Here is a 19,139-nt window from a genome sequence, read left to right as displayed (position 1 = left end):
CAAATCACCCCTTCTACTTGGCACAAAAGTTATACCCTTAGATAATAAATTAGTGTGCTGCATAGTCGAGGTTTTTCCTGAATAATTGTAAATTTTAAAGTCACCAGAACTGTTATTTATGACCACAGGTACAAGCTTTTTTTTGTCCATTAACGCCATTGAAATGTCTAAATCATCATTCACGTTAAAATCATCATTATCTTCACATTGCACATTACCATAAATGCCATTGCTCACCCCCTGATAGGATTCCACATCAGTACAGATAAGCGCCTGTCGGACATCATCAGCCACACCATTCATTACAACTCCAGAATTATCAGCACTCGCATTTACAAGCCCCTTTATCACTTGGTCCATTAACTGTTCCGGCAATAAATCTTCTCTTTCTAATTCTTTACTTTCTGTTTTTTTGGTCTTGCACCCTGCCAGTGATAATCCCTTTGAGCTTCCGCCAAAAATGGGCCTTTTAAATGCTTTAAAATTTTTAGTGCTTCAACAAATTGTCAAGGGGCAATTTTGGATGTACATTTGGATTTGTGTGAACTGAGGTGGCAATTAAGACTTAATGCCACCCAGTTTCCAGGTATTAATGAGACTATTAATATAATGTGTTTATTAAAGTTGAAAAAATATTTTAGGTTAAGATATTCACAATATTTTTCAACAAAATGTCATTCAATGTCTTGGGGAAATGTATTGATCTTCATCGTGTTTCACTGTTGCAGTCATTACTCTTGGGTTATTCTGCTGGCAGGCTGCCCGTGGTCAGCCAGAATTCCAAAGTCTAGGTCTGGCGTCGGGTGCTGTCGCCTCTTCCCTGACGTCAGTGCGCCAGGGGTATAAAAGATGCAGCCAACGTCATTTTCTTCAGTCTTTCTTGCTGCGCGGTGCCCGAAGCAAAAGCAGTTCGCAAGTGCCGGTTGGCCGACTCCTGAGATTTTCAAATCTGAATTTCAGAACCGAAGTCCTCATTAAAGCTAAGTACCCCATTGGGGAAACTTTCTTCTTGCTCCAGACCGATGTCAGAAAAAGTTAACAATTGTATTTCTTGTGGGAAGCAAATACCTCATAAGGATTTTCACTGTTACTGTATTCCTTGCCTAGGCCCTGATCACAACTTTGCTAGCTGTCGGTTTTGTGCTAGATTCAACCAACGCAATATCAAGCGTCTGTTCGATTTTGCATTTCATTACTTAGGCCGACGATTTAATTGTATAATGCCGACGGAACAGCTGATAACCGGAGCTTGCAAAAAACGCAAGGACAAGGATAGGCATCCGAGGTCCAAAAGCGACGACGAAGCTTCTTCTAGGCCAGTTGCCGGTTCTCAGTGAGGCGCTTTCGCAGCCCCTGGCGCCCGCTACTGACTCCCACGTGGAGCCGACTGGGCCTCTGGAAACTCAAGGTATTGGACACTCGGAAATCAATCCCTCAGATGAGTCCGGAGCCGCTGAGCAGGCATCGGCTTCTGGGGGTGTCGTCAGATCGACACAACTATATGTTAAGCCATCTTCAGCTTCATAGACAAAGACTAAAGCACTAAAGACAAAGAAACAAGTACAGCATTCTCCTCTTCAGACTTCCATGCCTAAAAAACAGATGCTCAAAATGGCCGAAGACCTAATTACTTTGATCAGGGGCTCCCATCCCCCTCCTAATAAAAGGCCTAAGCAAGAGACAGAGTATTATTCTTCTGATCAGGTTTCTGTTTCCTCTGAATCCTCTTCTGAACAGGATTACCCCATACTTCCCTATGAGGATTCTGATGCTGAAGAATCCATTCCTTCAGCCTCTCCTCCTGAGGACTATTCTTTTGGGGGAAACACTGCATACTATGAGGGAGCATTTCCACTGGGAGAGCCAAGATTATTCTGAGTCTAAGAAAAGGCTCAGAGACTTCCTTCTTCTTCCTCAGCACAGACCCCTAGCTATTCCACCTGTTCTAGACATTGTAGATGATGTATTTTCAGAGTCTGGACTGCCCCTGACTCTTTACCCCCTGCACCTGCTAAGCCAGACAGATACTACAGGGTCCCAGATTCGCATAAATTCCTATATAAAAACCCCGCAGCAGACCCAGAAATTATATCTCAGGGTCCCAAGGGGGTTAAAGCTTCCACTGCAAAAAAAACTGTCCCCTCTGATAGGGATTCTAGGGCACTAGACAGATGGGGGAAAAAAGTTTACTTTTCTGCCACTCTGGTTGTAAGGGCTTTAAATTGTCAATTTCATATGCTTAAATATCAGCAATATTTGTCACTACTTAAGCAAAAAATGTTGACAAATACTGAATGTTCAGAGAACAAAGAATTGAAGGATGTATTGCATGCAACTGAACAAGTGTGAAAGCATACTTTGCAATGTGGTTATGATTCACTGGAGGCCTCTTGCAGGGCCGCTGTTACAGGTTCTGTTATTAGAAGGCATGCTTGGTTAAAGGAACAAAATCTGCCTGATCATGTTAAAGCAAAATTATTAGATGCACCATTACAGCATGATGCTTTGTTTGATACTATAGCAGAAGAGATATTGAAAAAAATTGAGGATAAAGCAAAATCCATGCAGACAGTACAGGATTTCTTACAGGTACAGCCACCCAGGTTTAGCAGGAGCTGGCCTTCTAAAAATTGGTCCTTTCCGGTCTCTTGACAGACCACAAAGAGGTAGATACAGACGTCCCAGAGGCAGATCTCAGCCCCAAGGCTGATACAGACCTAAACAGTGGGGTGCTCCTACCTCCAAAAGCGGAGAAGACAAATCACAGCCTTACAGGAAACAGTCCCAATGACTTTCCTCTACCAGTTCCAAGCAATTTTCTTTTGACAGCCCCCTTAGAGGGAAAACTGGCACTTTTCTCGTCAAATTGGCAAATAGTTACCCAAGACAAATGGGTTCTGAACATCGTGTCCCAAGACTACAGGTTCCATGTACACACTCTACCAAGGTCAAAGGGCATGCCAGACCTGCCACACAATCAAAGGGCAGAGGCACAAAAACAAATAACAACCCTCATGGACATGAGGGCCATTCAGCAGGTACCACAACAAGAGCAGGGGCAAGGATTTTACTTCAGACTTTTTCTAGTACCCAGGAAGGACAAAACCTGAAGACCTATTCTGGACCTGTCTATACTAAACACGTTTCTGGAAGTTTCAAAATTCAAGATGTTGACACTTCAGCAGCTACTGCCCATGCTGGGCAAGGGGGCTTGGCTTGTATCTTTGCACCAAAAAGAGGCATACCTGCATGTCCCAATCAGACAATCTTGCAGAAGATACCTCAGATTCATAGCTGGCTCAATGCATTACCAATTCTCTGCGCTGCCCTTTGGCTTATCTACTGCGCCCAGGGTCTTTACAAAGTGCCTGGCACCAGTAATTATGTTTTGCAGACAAAAAGGAATTCAAATATATCCCTACTTGGACGACTGCCTAATTCAAGCAGAGAACAAAGACACTTTTCTTCAGCATCTGGCGTTTGTAAAAAGATTACTAATTGGCCTAGGGTACACAGTAAATGAAATCAAAACTGGTGTCCTCTCAAGATATAATATTCCTGGGTGCAAGCTTAAATACAACTGCCCAGACAGCTTATCTCATGCCAGACAAGCAAAAACAACTGACTACTTACTTCAAGAAATTGGCAACAAAAACCCATTTATCTGCAAGGAAAATCCTGCAGGCTTTGGATTTCATGGCATCCTGCAGTCTGCTAATTCCATATGCCAGACTTCATATGAGGAAACTTCAGTGGTATCTGAAAAGTGTTTGGACTCCGCATTACCACAGCCTGGAGACAGTAATTGCACTCATTCCCTGCCTACAACAGGAGTTTCGATGGTGGGCAGAAGCCTGTCACCACAACAAGGGTCTGCCATTCAGTTTACCCACAGCCAGACAGACACTGACAACGGATGCATCAGATTATGCCTGGGGGGCCCATATGGCAGGAAAATGTATTCAGGGCACATGGCCTGTAAACCAGATGCATCTTCACATCAATCAAAAAGAGATGCTAGCTGTCCAAAAGTCCCTGACAGCTTTCAAGGACCTGCTTCATCCAGGACAATTACTGATAAAGACAGACAACACTACGGTCATGTGGTACATAAACAAGCAGGGGGGTACTCATTCTTACCCCCTCTGCAGACAAGCAATGACCTTATGGGACACAGCATTGGCTTTTCCAAGTCCACTTACAAGCACAATTCCTGCCAGGAAAAACAAATACTCTGGCAGACGAACTAAGCAGAAACCTCATGGATCCCCACGAATGGAAACTGGATCCACAAGTCTTCAGAATGATGATAAGGAAATGGGGTTGCCCAGACATAGATCTATTTGCCTCCCCTCACAGCTGTCAACTGCCGAGATTTTGCACAAAGACTTACCACAAGCAAGCATGGAAAGTGGACGCCTTATCATTCAGCTGGAAAAATCTAACCGTATATGCTTTTCCCCCTCTGCCTCTAATTCCCAGAGTACTCCTAAAGGTCAGACAGGAGAAGCCAAAAATTATTCTGATTGCACCAGACTGGCCACGCCAGCACTGGTACCCAATCCTAAAGAGCTTGTCTCAAGGTCCAGCATGGATATTGCCTCAAACTTCTCACTTGCTGACCCAACAAAACAATCAGATCCTGCACAGTCAGCTCAGGACCTTAAGTCTGGCAGCATGGCGGATAATGTAGCCATTCAAAAAACTCCTCTTTCAAAAGCTGTTATGGATGTTATCTTGGAGGCCAGGAGGCTCAGTACCAGAAAATCTTATGCAGAAAAATGGAAGAGATTCTGTGCTTGGAACCGGGAACAAGGCATTGACACATTTTTACCTAATATTCCTCAGATTTTACAATACCTAACTGAGATGCTGAACAAAGGCCTTTCCTTCTCATCAATTAAGATTCATGCCTCGGCCATTTCTGCACATTACAATACAGAACCACCTATTTTTTCTCATGCTTTAATAAGGCAGTACCTCAGAGGGGCCAAAAACATTAGGCCTTCAAGGAGAGCACCGATTCCGGCCTGGGACCTCAATTATGTTCTGGAGAAACTCACACTGCCTCCTTTCGAGCCAGCATCAACAGCGGATATTAAATTCCTATCTTGGAAGACAGCTCTACTCCTAGCCATAACCTCTGCAAGGCAAGTCTCGGAGTTACAAGCACTCATGGCTGTGGAACCTTTCATCATTTTTCATCCAGACTGGGTTTCTCTGAGGACAAACCCTACATTTATGCCTAAGGTGGTGTCCAGTGTGGCCCTCAACCAAACCATTCACTTGCCTACTTTTTACCCAAATCCACAGAACAAGGGTGAGCAAATTCTGCATTCTTTGGACATACACAGGCAGTTACACTTCTACTTGGACAGAACCAAAGCTTTCAGAAAAACTGAGCAACTTTTAGTGTCATATGCTGAAGGATCACAATGAAAGGCTATATCAAAACAGACTATTTCTAAATGGATAGGCCATTGCATCCGTTTCTGCTATTCTCAACATGGCAAATCAGTGCCTAAGGGCATTAGGCCTCATTCCACCAGAGCAGCAGCCACTTCAGCCTTCTTCAGAGGAATACCAACCAAAGAAATCTTAGAGGCTGCAACTTGGAGTTCAGTGCACACCTTTACAAAGCACTACCACTTGCCTCTCTACTCTAAGTCCAGAGCAGGCTTCGCCACTGCAGTTCTGCAGGGCCTCATAGCCTCTCCTAATCCTGTTTAGCCCAGCCACCCATCCTCAGCTTTGGGATTCAACCCAAGAGTAATGACTGCAACAGTGAAACACGATGAACATAGTACAGTTGTGTACCTACCATAAATGTAGATGTTCGAGTGTATTCACTGTTGCAGTCCAGGTTACCCATCCACCATCCCCCTTCTTTTTGCTGGGACTGATGTGCACTTCTCTATCCTATACAACCTTTTTGGTGTATTTGTTTGTAGATGAAGGAAATGTTATTTTTGTGCATGCATTTCTTTTTGCTATATTTTTCAGCCTACCTATTTGGGGCACCTGACATCTGAGGCAAGAAAAACTGAAGAAAATGGCGTTGGCTGCATCTTTTATACCCCTGGCGCACTGACGTCAGGGAAGAGGCAACAGCATCCATCGCCAGACCTAGACTTTGGAATTCTGGCCGACCACGGGCAGCCAGCCAGCAGGATAACCCAAGAGTAATGACTGCAACAGTGAATACACTCGAACATCTACATTTATGGTAGGTACACAACTGTACTTTTTTAATATTTTGGTTTTGTTTTTCAGGCTTTTGCTTTTTTAGGACTGTTTTTAAAGAACTGTTGGTTATAAGACATTTTTTAATAATATAATACATATATGTATTATGTTTTATCTCAATAGTATATACTACATATATATATTATTTTTATAACATATACATTTTGTAGTATTTATGAATTTAAGTGGGTCATTTATGCCGTTTATTTCCTCTTAAAATATGGAAATTCCATTTATAATATATTTTTTTTATCTGAATGGGTTTTAAGATGTGGTTAACTTTAAGTATTCATTGTGTGATTACTTAATTTGATGGTTGGGGTGGTTTTAATGGCTATTTAAGAGAGATGCATATGGAAAATGTTCTGAAGAAGTCTCGATTGTGGGAAGAAAGCGCTCAACTTGTCAATAAAGTCTTGGATATTTTCTGTGGCTGTGGAATTCGATTTTTGGTCAGTTTGCTGTTCTTGGTTATGTGGTTCGTTGTGCCATATTCTGTAAACCATGGAAGAATCCAGTGATAACAATGACATTCTGCAGCAAATCCATCAGCAGCTAGGTCTCCACACCATCCTGATAAAATCTCTCATGGACAAGCAGAATTCAAATGTTTTTTGCAGCTTGGGGTTGCCACTGACCCAAGCTACTCAGAGTTCGCAGGTACAGGAGGCAACACAACAAACTAATGCTGAAGGTGGTATTAGAAATGCCGCACATGCTTTAATGGAAAGTGGTCCAGTGCATTGGAAAATCATTGTGTTTAATTTTCGTGATAATATGAGCACAAGGTCTGGGGGACAGCAGTTTGTATCCCTGTCTGATCGGGTTGCCAAATTCGAAAATGACCTTACAAAATTCAAGAAACTTTAGCTTGAAAATGCTTACTTGGAAAGAAATATCGAGTTACAGCAGGTTCCACGTGGACTACGTATTTGGTGATACCCGAATGGGGCTGAACATGACTCTGACATGTTGTTTGAGTTGCACCAGCTGTTCGACCGTTCAGGAATGGATTTAATGAAAATAATAGTAAAATATAATAATCATGATATGAAAGGTCTGGCCAAGACATTGGAAGATAACAAAAAATGTATCAGGAATGACCTGTTATTTGAACATTTCTAAACTAATTTATCTAATGTGTATAGTAAAGTGGAAAACTTGTGCAATGAGATTTTTTAAGAAAGTATAACAAAATCATAAGAGACATTAATGAATATCAAAAAGGGCTAGTTTACCCCTTTTTGGCTGGGAGCCATGGTAACAATAATTTAGATAATACTCAGGAAGAGCAAAGTTGAGGGGTGATGACGTCTAGCCCAAGAAGATTTGTTGAACAGGAAACAGAATGGCAAAGGCAACGTGGCGGAGATCAGCGACAATCTGAACATATTAAAGAAAGGGAATATCAGCAGGCCCATTTTTTGAGGGAAGCTCAAAGAGATTGTTATTGGCAGGGTGCAAGACCAAAAAACAGAAAGTAAAGAATCAGAAAGGGAAGATTTATCGCCAGAACAGTTAATGGACCAAGTGATAAAGGGACATGTATATGCGAGTGCTGATAATTCTGGAGCTGTAATGAATGGTGTGGCTGATGTCCGACAGATGTTTGTCTGTACTGATGTGGAATCCTATTAGGGGATGAGCAATGGCATTTATGGTAATGTGCAATGTGAAGATAATGATGATTTTAATGTGAATAATGATTTAGACATTTTAATGGCGTTAATGGACAAAAAATGCTTGTACCTATGGTCATAAATAACAGTTCGGGTGATTTTAAAATGTACAATTATTCAGGAAAAACCTTGACTATGGAGCACGCTAATTTATTATCTAAAGGTATAACTTTTGTGCCAAGTAGAAGGGGTGATTTGGCACAGACGCTTATTGACCTGAAATTGTTTGTACATAAACTAAATTGTAAAGCATGGTTCAGTGGCGAAATAATGCATGAGCAGACATCTTTACGGAAGCCTAGTTTGTTTAATCCACCAACTAATAATTGTATTGCTGTCTTTGATAAAGTTTGTGAAATTGAAATTAGAAAAGTTTTGGGGTATAAGAATGTGAATGTTGAATATAATTTAAGTAAGCATGAAAATAGTTTGCTGGTTGAAATTGTGGTTGATAAAAGTATTAGAGTCATGAAGCCCGATAAGGGAAATGGTTTGGCCATAATGGATGCAACTGATTATTCCAATGCTATGAATATGCTTTTAATAGATGGCACATATGAGGAAAGTTCATTGAATGAAGTAAACATTTTGAATAGGAACATTGATTTGGCCCTGGAGAATATGGTATATGAAGGGCAAATTAATGAAGATGAAGTCACATTTTTAAAAAATGATTACCCCATGGTCCCCAAAATATTCGGCATACCCAAACTGCACAAACGCCTGAACAATCCTGCATTTAGGCCTATTGTTGATGGCAAAAGGGCAAAAACCTGCTTTGTGAGCAGGTTCTTGGACCAAAGACTGAGGAAAGGATTGGGTATATATGAATATGTTTGTAGGGACTCATGGCACTTTTTAGAGAAGATGAATGAAGTAAGAGTAAGCAATGGAATTAAATTAGTGACTGTTGATGTTTGCAACTTATTTTCTGTAATACCCCATGAAGTAGGGCTTAATTGGTTGGGAATGCAGTTATTAAAGACAGGTTTGTATGAGCAGGATGAGATTAATAAACTATCCGCACTTATGGAGATGGTCTTGAGTAATAATTACATTTTCTTTGAGCGCCAGTATTATAAGCAGGCCACTGGAGTAGCTATGGGAGCGGCCTGTGCCCCAATTTTCGCAAACTATGTGATGGCGTATTGGGAGCAGGAATATGTTTTTAAGGGTCCCTTTGCTGAGTTTATTAACAATTTTACTAGTTTTTTTGGATGATATATTTTTAATTTGGGAGGGACCATTGGAATGTTTGAATGAGTTTTTTTGAGTATATTAATGGAACAACTCAGTTTGTGAGATTCATATACACTTACAGTAGTGAGATTATTATTTATTTATTTATTTAAATTTGTTGACCGGGAGTGTGCGACTGGACGTAGGTCCATTTTCAGCGGAGGCCCGGGGAGAAAAGCTCCACAGTAGAGTAAACAGACAGTAGTTACATTGGATTACATAGCGATTAACAATTTAACATAGCAGTTACTTACAACATATTTACAGATGAAGAACATAGTACATCAGTGGACGACTAGAATATTTATCTGTAAAGTACATAACAGACGTTAGTAAATATTACAATGAGAAGTTCCTGCTGTATAATAAGTACTAGGCTTATGCGCATCAGAGCTTGCTATAATCAAGGTAGTTAGTGGAGTGGAAAGAAAGGTAGTGGTTGGATTGGGTGGATGATATTGGAGTGGGAGTTGCAAGGGCATAGCCAGCATGTTTTTAGGTGCACTTTTAGTAAGGTTTTGAAGTGGGTGCATGATGGTACGGAGGTAATTGTGGGTGGGAGTGAGTTCCATAATTTGGCTATGGCGCAAGAGAATAGTGCTTCACCAGCAGAGTTATTGGCTTTAGTGATCTTCAAGTGATTTTTGTTGCTGGATCTTAGTGGTCTGGTAGTGTGATAGGGTTGAAGTAGATTCTGGAGGGATGGGACATTTATTGGATGGTTTACTAGTTTGTGGGCGAGTGAGAGTTGATACCGCTGAAGGAGGTGAGGGAGTTCAAGCCAGCCCAGTTCAGCAAGTGAGAGACAGTGGTGACTACGGTAGGATGCCCCTGTGGTGAATTTGATGATTTTGTTGTAGCAGGTCTCTAGCTTGTTTAGATCACATTGCCTTAGGTTGGTATATATTGGAGAGGCATAAAGTAGGGTGGAGATAAGGTGGGAATTTGCTATTGAAATCTTTGCTGCTTTGGTGAGAAATTGCTTATTTCTGTATAACGCTCCTAGTTTTTTGTGGACTTTTTTTATGGTCATGGATATGTGAATGTCAAATTTTAGTTTATTGTCTATTTCCACTCCTAGCAATTTGGTGTGTTCAGTTGGGTATATAGTCTTTTGCTGTGATGTTAAAGTGAGAGTTGTTTTGAGTATGTTTGGTGGGTTGGAAGATGAGTAGTTTAGTTTTGTTTGGGTTGAGTATTAATTGGGCATCGGATAACTATGTTTCAACAGAGGAAAAGGCTTCCTGTGTGACTTTTTGCAATTTTGGTAGGGACTGGGCTGAGCAGATGATGGTCGAGTCATCTGCGTATTGTATGAGTGTGCCATGTTTGGTGGCAGAGGCTAGATTATTGGTGTAAACAGAGAAGAGTAGGGGTCCAAGGATGGATCCTTGGGGAACCCCTATGGAGACAGGTAGTTGAGGAGATGTGTCATTCTGCCATACAACGGATTGTTGGCGGTCAGACAGATAACTCTGAAACCAGTTGGTGACTGATTGTGAGAAGGATAGGTTATTGAGGACAGAGATAAGTTGTTTGTGTGGGACCATGTCAAATGCTTTAGATAGGTCTAGGAAAGTAGCAGAGGAGAGATAGCCATTGTTTTTATGCTGAAGGATAGTGTTAGTAAAGGAGAGTAAGGCAGTGGTGGTGCTATGGTTTGGTCAGAAACCATGCTGAGTATTGGAAAGGAGGTTGTTAGTAAGGAGGTAGCCTGTGACCTGAGAGTGTATGCATCTTTCTAGTATTTTGGAGAGTGGAGAGAGAATAGCTATACGGCGGTAATTGGTTAGTTCTGTGGAGGGTCCGCCTTTGTGGAGGGGAATTATATGTGATACTTTCCACAGTGTGGGAATGTAACTTTCTGACAGAGATTGGTTAATCAAGATGGATACAGGGTAGGCCAGAGCATCAGCTGCGATTTGTAGGTATTCACTTGGGAGGTTGTCTGCTGCTAATTTGGTGGGTTTAAGTTTAGTTAAGAGTTTTTTTATGTTGGAGGTAGGTACAGGAGAAAAAGAGAAGGCAGTGGGGAGATTACTAGTTGAAGGTGTGGGTTGGAGGGGGGTTGTGTTGTTTAGCTAGTGATAGTATGGTTTGGGTGAAGTGTGTGTTGAATGAGGTAGCAATATTTTCTGAGGAGTGAGGGATGTTAGGAGGGGGGGTACTGACTTTACCTGGGGGGAGGATGGAGTTTATGGAGGACCAGAATTGTTTGGGGCTGTGTTGTGAGGAGTCTAGGGCAGACTGGTAGTATTGGAATTTGTCCTGTTTTATTAGCTTTTTGACTCTATTGCGTAGTTCTAGGAATTTCTGTCTAGCTGAGGGGGTTTTGGTTTTGCGCCAGTGCTCCCGGGCTTTATCCCTGTTTTTCATTTCTGACTTAGTGGTTTTCTGTAGCCATGGGGAGGGTTGTGCTTTGGTTCTGGAAAATCTTATCGGGGCATGGTAATTAAGGATGTTCAGGAAGCTAGTATTAAAAAATTCAGCTGTGTCATCTAGACTGAGGTACTTTAGAGGATGCCAGTTACATTATTTGAGGGATGAGATGAATGTGAGTGGGTTAAAGTTTAGTTTTTTACATATTTGATGGTAGATGACAGGTTTAGCTTGGTATAGGTATTTTTTGAGTAGGAATGTTAGGGAGTGATCACTGAGGCTATCTGATAAGCAGCCTGTTATATATGACTGGGGGCTCTTACTGACTAGTATCCAATCCAGGGTAGTGTGCTTGCTGGAGTTTTTATTTATCCTGGCTGGTGACTGGACTAGTTGGGTGAAGCCATGAAGGTGTACATGATGGGTTGGATTGTTGCCAGAACAGGATTGCTAGTCAATATTAAAATCACCTAAGATGATAGTTTCTTGGGGGAGATGGTGGGTAGACCAGCTGAGGAGGTTTTCTAGTGGAGGAATGTTTTGGCCAGGTGGGAAGTAGCATCCAGTTATGTTGATGGTTTTGTTTTGGTTAAATTTGAGGTTGGTATATATTATTTCTTCATTGCCTATTTGTGGAGCTGATGATTTTAAGATCTGGATGTTTAGATGCTGTTTAAATATTATAGCTACACCACCTCCTTTTTTGTTTAGCCGGTCTACTCTTAGTATGCCGTAACCTGTAGGGAGTATTTGCTCACTGGTAATGTGAGGTTTTAGCCAGGTTTCTGTCAGGATGACTATATGTGGGGAGTACAAGTCTATGGTGGCATGGAGTTCATGGACTTTGTTGGATATACTTCTAATATTTAGGTTTAGTAGAAGAAAGTCACTTGGCTTTCTATTGGCTGTAATATGGGTGAAGTTGTGGTTTCTATTCTGATTATGAGGATTGGGGTTGGAGATGGTAGGGCCAGGGTTGGGGTGGATGTCTCCACTTAGGGCTAGTTTTGATATGCAAGAGATTATTAGTTTTCTCAGTTTTTGAATGTGTTTGTTTATAAAGGAAACTTTATGATTGTGCTCTGTAGGTAATAGGTATGGTGGGAGGGTTACTATGTTAAGTTGTAGGGATGCTTTATGTTTGAGTAATATAGTTGGTAGAATATGTGGGGGGTGCATAGGGATGGTTCTTGAGCTGGTGGGAGGGGAGCTGAGTGTGGGTGAGACATGAGTGGTGGTGTGAGTAGTAGTACAGTGGTAGTGGTTGAGTAGGGGAATGATGGAGCTTTGGTAGGTTGTAAGATATGCAAGGAGAGTGCATGCAGTGAGCATAGGAAAGGTATGCTTGTACATGTTAGTTGAGGAGGTGTGATAGTAGTGGGAAGATGGAGGAGGTAGTGTTGGGTTAGCACTGTGATTGGCTATTGGAAAGATGGAAGGAGTTTGAGTGCAATAAAGGTGGGACCACTGGGGGCGGGAGGGAATAGGGGGCAGGGTGAGAGCGAAGCGGGTAGAGACCCTGTTAGTTGCTCGTATGAGGGGGCTGGAAACAATCACAAAGCAAAGACAAGTATGTGTTAGACTGCTCTGAAACTGTAAGTCATTTCTTAATTTCTCAGGTGGAAAAACAGGATAACCATGTATCAGTAGGCTACTGTGGTCATAGTTTAAATGAACAAAGATGCAGTATTGATCAGTTATGGATACTATTTGCTAACAGAAGGGAATAAGAGAAAAGTGGAAGATGTGTGTGTGTGTGTGTGTGTGTGTGTGTGTGTGTGTGTGTGTGTGTGTGTGTGTGTGTGTGTGTGTGTGTGTGTGTGTGTGTGTGTGTGTGTGTGTGTGTGTGTGTGTGTGTGTGTGTGTGTGTGGTGGGGGCTGCTTACAAGCCAAAGCAGAGTGCTCTCCAGGGGAAAATTAATATTGGCTCAAATAGGTAGACACATACTCAAAGTTAACTGTAGCTGTTTGCAGACAGTTCAGACCCGGACTGCGCTTGAAAGTGAGAGTGTTATATATTTGGATGTGAATTTAAGGGTTGATTTTGCATATAAAGAGCTTACTTCGGAAATATATAGCAAACCAACCTTTTCAAATACTTCAGCAAACAACCAGAACAAATACTTATTTGGATTATTCAAGTTGGCATCCCTTTTATTTGTTTGGATTATTCTAGTTGGCATCCCTTTTATCAAAAAAAGTCTATAGTAAAGGAGCAAATGGTGAAGACCGCCCGCATGGTAAGTGAAGATTTAATATTTGAAGCTGAAGTAGAGTTTATTGCCCAGTTGTTTGAGAGGAAAGGGTACCCCATTAGTATGGTACAAACGATTCCTAGGGAATTGACAATAAAAAGGTATAATGGGGTATACAAGCCCATTTTGAAAGGAGGTGGAATAGGTGGCCTGGTGAATTCCTGTTGGACCGGGTTAAAAAAGTTAATGGACCCCTTCGTTTCATTACCACATTTAATTTGGATGGGGAGGAAATAGTAGAAATTATCAGACGGAATTGGGGTATTTTGGCCTGTGATGACCATCTTATTGGAACAAAACCTGTGATAGTTTTTAGGAAAGACAGGTCGTTTAAGAACATATTGGAATCCAACAGTAATAACAAAAAGGAGATAAAAGTTGGTTTGGTCCCTTTTAGGATAAATGGAAATGTTAAATGTGGAGTGGACATTTGTTGTAAGAGTCTATTGTAAACTAAGGATAGATTTATATTGAACAACAGGGCATTATATATTACTGATTATTTTAACTGCAATAGCATGAATGTGGTGTATTTGGCCAAATGTGTTCAGCATTCTCTGTGGGGAAGACCTGCAGGAAATTCAAGGATAGGATGAGGGAACATCTGTTGGACATATGGAACCGAAAAGTTTCAAATGCTTTAAGTAGACATATACAAGAATTTAATGATCATACTTTTAAATTTTTAGTGCTTCAACAAATTGTCAAGGATTGTCAAAGGGCAATTTTGGATATACATTTGAATTTGTGTGAACTGAGGTGGCAATTAAGACTTAATGCACCCAGTTTCCAGGTATTAATGAGACTATTAATATCATGTGTTTATTAAAGTTAAAACATATTTTAGGTTAAGATATTTACAATATTTTTCAGCAAAATGTCATTCAATGTCATGAAGAAATGTTTTGTTTTTATTATTTTGTTTTTGTTTTTCAGGCTTGTGCTTTTTAGGACTGTTTTTACAGAACTGTTGGTTATAAGACTTTTTTAATAATAACATAATACATATATGTATTATGTTTTATCTTAATAGTATATACAATATATATTATTTTATAACATACATTTTGTGGTATTTATGAATTTAAGTGAGTCATTTATGCCGTTTCCTCTTAAAATATGGAAATTCCATTTATAATATATTTTTTGTATCTGAATGTGTTTTAAGATGTGGTTGACTTTAATTATTCAATGTGTGATTACATAATTGGATGGGTCGGGTGGTTTTAATGGCTATTTCAGAGAGATGTGTGCATATGGAAAATGTTCTGAAGGAGTCTTGATTGTGGGAAGAAAGCGCTCAACTTGTCAATAAAGTCTTGGGTATTTTCTGTGGCTGTGGAATTGGATTTTTGTATTTTTGGTCAATTATTTGAGTTACTTTTTCCTCTTTGGGAAAGTTATTTCATGCTGCAAAATCTCATGTTCCTTATCTTCAAATGTATTCTTTCCAAAGGCAGTTATTTCAGCCAGGTTATTTTCTGAGTTGCAGGCCTTATCCATGACCACTCCTTCCCTTGTGTACCGTAGAACAAGGTTCCACTATGTACCTGTTCCCCTTTCTTGCGTAACATAGCTGCAAAATCCAGTGTAAACCAGTCAGTTCTTTTTTCCAGTATTTTTCTCAATGTATTCTAATCAAGACAATTATCTTGTTCTCTTCTTGGCTGCTCAGGTGCCATGTAGACCAAACCAGAACCTGTTATTTTGTTTTCCACAAAAGGTTATGAAGGCAAAAGAAGATTACTATCAAAATGACTTAATAACTGTACTGTTGTCTGTTGTAATATGTGTGGAAAAACTGTTCAAGAACCTCTAGGTCCATTTTTTCTTTGGATCCATTATTTTCAATCATGTATTCCCATATGAAAGCCACTTAGGTTTTAGCCTGGGCTCTATTCTAATTGATCCTGCAGCTAGAGCTCTTTGAAATCAGGTACAAAAGTTATTCCGTGACACTGAATCTGTAACAAGTATTCAGCACCCCTTTATGTGTCATTTGCTTGCCCAAAAGTGGATTCTTCTAGTTAGGCATTACATTTTGGGAGTAAGGGGTGGCTTTGGCAGAATGTGAAAATTTGTGTGTGGAGCTATTTTAGCACCAGTGGAAATGGTTCTGATACATTCTTGCACCCTGAGGTCTTCTTAGAGATTCAGCATTGTGCTGGACTGCCCATCATATCTCTCAACTGTACAGATTTTTGCCTCAACTGTCCAGATTTCTTGCATTAAGAGGTTGAGAGGTATGCTGCCCATAGCTTTTATTTCACATTCTTAAGTACAGATGATATTTCTGTATAAAGCTCAACATGTAAGTGGGTTTTATTGTTTTTGCTTTGAAAAATTTTCTAAAAAATTTGAGTTAAATGGTATTTGAATATGTTTTGTGCACAAGTAAGAAGACAGCAATATGTGCAGTCATTTATACTGCAGACGTTCCTTAAACATTTTAGAGTGTCATTTTAACCATTTCTGTCCTCCTTTTTGTTATGTAGTATGAAAGTCAGACCTCATTTGGTTCCATGTACCCGACACGGATAGAGGGGTAAGTTTTGATTATCAAATTTACTCTCCATTAACTGTTATTTTGTAAGAAGTGAATGTAAATGAGTTAGGGAATTTATACATTTAACTGTAATACAGTTGGTGCATTAGCTCTGAAGAGCAGCTCCACTTCTCTCTTCCTAATTTCTGTCAAGAAATAAGATCTCCCCTTCTTGCTTCACTGAGATGACAGAAATATGTATCTTTGTATAATCATTTAAGGTTAAGAGGTGATTTTAATTTAGCTGCACGAATCCAATTTGGGCTGTTCTTTTTTACCTCCTTGTACCGTTTCACTTGTAAGCTGGATCCATGTTTAGTATGTTTTCTAAGCTTACTGGTATGACGTACATGATTGAAAAGGACCGTTTTGCTAAAATTTTGTTTTATTTGTTTGATAACTGGATTAGTGGACTGTTCAAACCCAGCCTAGGCATAAAGCAAACAAACTCCCATTTACATTGAGAAGCAGAGTTCAAATTCAGTAGGATGCCGCAGCAGAGTACTCTGGTTATCTCCATATAGTTGCTTATCTACATTTGCCTAGTTTACTTTATTAAGTCATTAGTTGTAAACTTGTAATATGTCCTAACTGCAAGATTGCACTACTACTAAGGACAGTTTTAAAAGTCTTTCCCTGAGGATGTACAGTTTTGGAGTTAGTGTATTTAATGAAGCAAGTGCTGTGGCATCTGCAAAAAAAATGTGTTTTTATTTAGTTTTTGATCAACTGTTTTTATGAGAAAAGATATTTATATATATATTGATTATGTTTCTGAAAAAAACATTCGTCATTTGAGTGATCATGTGCAGTAATGTTTATGACTATGTAAGTGGGATACAAATCTCATTACTAGTAGAACTAATGTATGTAGTTCAACAACATAATGCAAATGCATTACACCTTGCATTCTGCATGTTAACACCCATATGTACCAAAGCAAGAATTTGTCAGCATTTGTTCCATTAGCAAAACAATTGTACATGTTCTGGGTTTCATTTTAGCTTTGTATTTGTTTTGAATAGAAGAGTATAATGTATGATACAGGCTGGATAATTTGTGGGGGGGGGGGGGGTGCCTACATTAGCACTGGACCTTTTCTTTTAAAAGGCATAACAGTGATGTATTTCAGCAAGGAAGTTGCTTAGACTCTCATACTTAAGCAAAAGAGGCTCAAGTTGTAGTTTTGGGAATGAAGGATGAAGATCATTGGATCACTGCTTCAGTAGCTATTACATATGGGATGTAGCCTGCCAAGGGTACTGTATGTCTGGCCAGTTTTCAAAGCTTCAGTCACCTTTCTTGTGTAGTGTACATCTGCCCTTAACACAAACAGATGAGCTAATATAATAGAATCATAGGGATGTGTAAAGAATCAGAACTATCTTGCCACTAGGCTGCATATGTAGACTCTAGTCAGTGTCACATTTGGTGTTTCCATATAGTCGGCTTTAGCACAGAGTCTTTGAGTAATAAGTACCTTTTGGATCCGTCCTCTTTATTGTCAGATTTTTGTCAGAAACTTACTTATGTCTCTCAGAAAAGTATATATTCCATTTGTATATATATAGTAATCAAATGTTTACTATAAAATAAAACATAAGTTAGAGACAGAAAGCATCGAAGCTGAGAGATAAGAAGTACTTTTCCTTCATTCATGAGTTATTGCTTTTAGTAATGTAAAGTTGTAATTAAGTTGTATGTCAGTAGTTTTCAGTAAAGCTTTGGAAAGTTATTGGTGCTGCTAGGAGATATGGCTTGAGAGAGTACAAGGTACCTTAGCAAAAATTAAAGAGATGTAGATGTGAAGTTGTTCTGTCTCGCCGTTCATTCTTACAGACCTGTTTGGAGCCAGTCCTCTGCTCCAAGTCGGCCTGCTACAAAGCTCAAGGTCTTCAGGCAGCTCGAAGCCAAGTCCCTGTCCCATGATGCACCTAGAGTTACCTCAGATCTAGTTTGCCGCTGCATTAGATCGGAGGTTCCTCAGCAATAGCTCGGGCCAGTAAAACTTTATTATAAAGATTTTTTCTTATAACTTAATTCCTTTCTTAGCTTTAGCTTCTTTAGCATTTATATGTCTTTAGTGTGTATTCCTTGGTGTGCCTTTTTCATATTATATATAGCTTTGGGCCTTCGTTTTTCTAAAGGCCTTTATATTTAGTGTGGTAAGAGTAGTTATATAGTTATGTGCCTTTGATAACTTTTGATATTTAGAAGTGCTTAGATATAGTTAGTTAGTGTGTGTGTGTGTGTGTGTGTGTGTGTGTGTGTGTGTGTGTTTAGAGTGACACTTTGTCAAAAGATATTTAGCCCATAGTTTTTTATCAGGGCTTATTTAAATACTTTTAGGTGTGTCTTTAGCATATTGTTGTAGTTTCACTGATACTGTGCTGTTCATTATGGCTGACCAGGATAGGGATAAACATCCTAAGTCAGGGTTCAAAAAATGTCCAAAATGTGGACAGAAAATGTCTGTAACAGATAGCTATGGAAGGTTGCTCAATTTGTCATTCCTTCTCTTCCAGGGTCCTTCAGGAGAGAAAGAGAAAGCTCATCAATAGAGGTCTAGTCAAACCATCTTTTCAGGAGGCTTTGAGTGACCAGGACAGGTCTAGTAAATCTTCAAAGTTTTCCAAGGCTTCTACTTCTTCACGTCAGCTCCACAGCCCTCTGAACCAAGCGTCTTGTCCTTTTGGAGCCGGCCCCCGTCCTGGAACCGGTATCCGAAGTGCCTAAATCTCCACTCCTGCAATCTGTACCTCCTTCTATCCACTCATCTCGGTCTTCGATAAGCTT

General features: G+C 40.1%; 1 protein-coding gene across 5 annotated transcripts in view; it reads left to right on the top strand.

The window, feature by feature from the left end:
• The window catches only part of CXXC1 (CXXC finger protein 1), a 1,961,705-nt gene that overhangs the window by 1,372,737 nt on the left and 569,829 nt on the right, over nt 1-19,139 (top strand). For all 5 annotated transcript variants that reach the window (XM_044080389.1, XM_044080388.1, XM_044080386.1 and 2 more), the window contains one exon: nt 16,294-16,343. In XM_044080389.1, coding sequence (XP_043936324.1) covers nt 16,294-16,343 — 50 coding nt within the window. The remainder of the gene's footprint in view (nt 1-16,293; nt 16,344-19,139) is intronic.

This window comes from Protopterus annectens, chromosome 8.part0 (assembly GCF_019279795.1).
Source record: "Protopterus annectens isolate FY-2018-M chromosome 8.part0, PAN1.0, whole genome shotgun sequence".
Taxonomy (NCBI): domain Eukaryota; kingdom Metazoa; phylum Chordata; order Ceratodontiformes; family Protopteridae; genus Protopterus; species Protopterus annectens.
The sequence above is the reverse complement of the archived record's forward strand: the minus strand, read 5'-3'. Positions and strand labels throughout refer to the sequence as shown.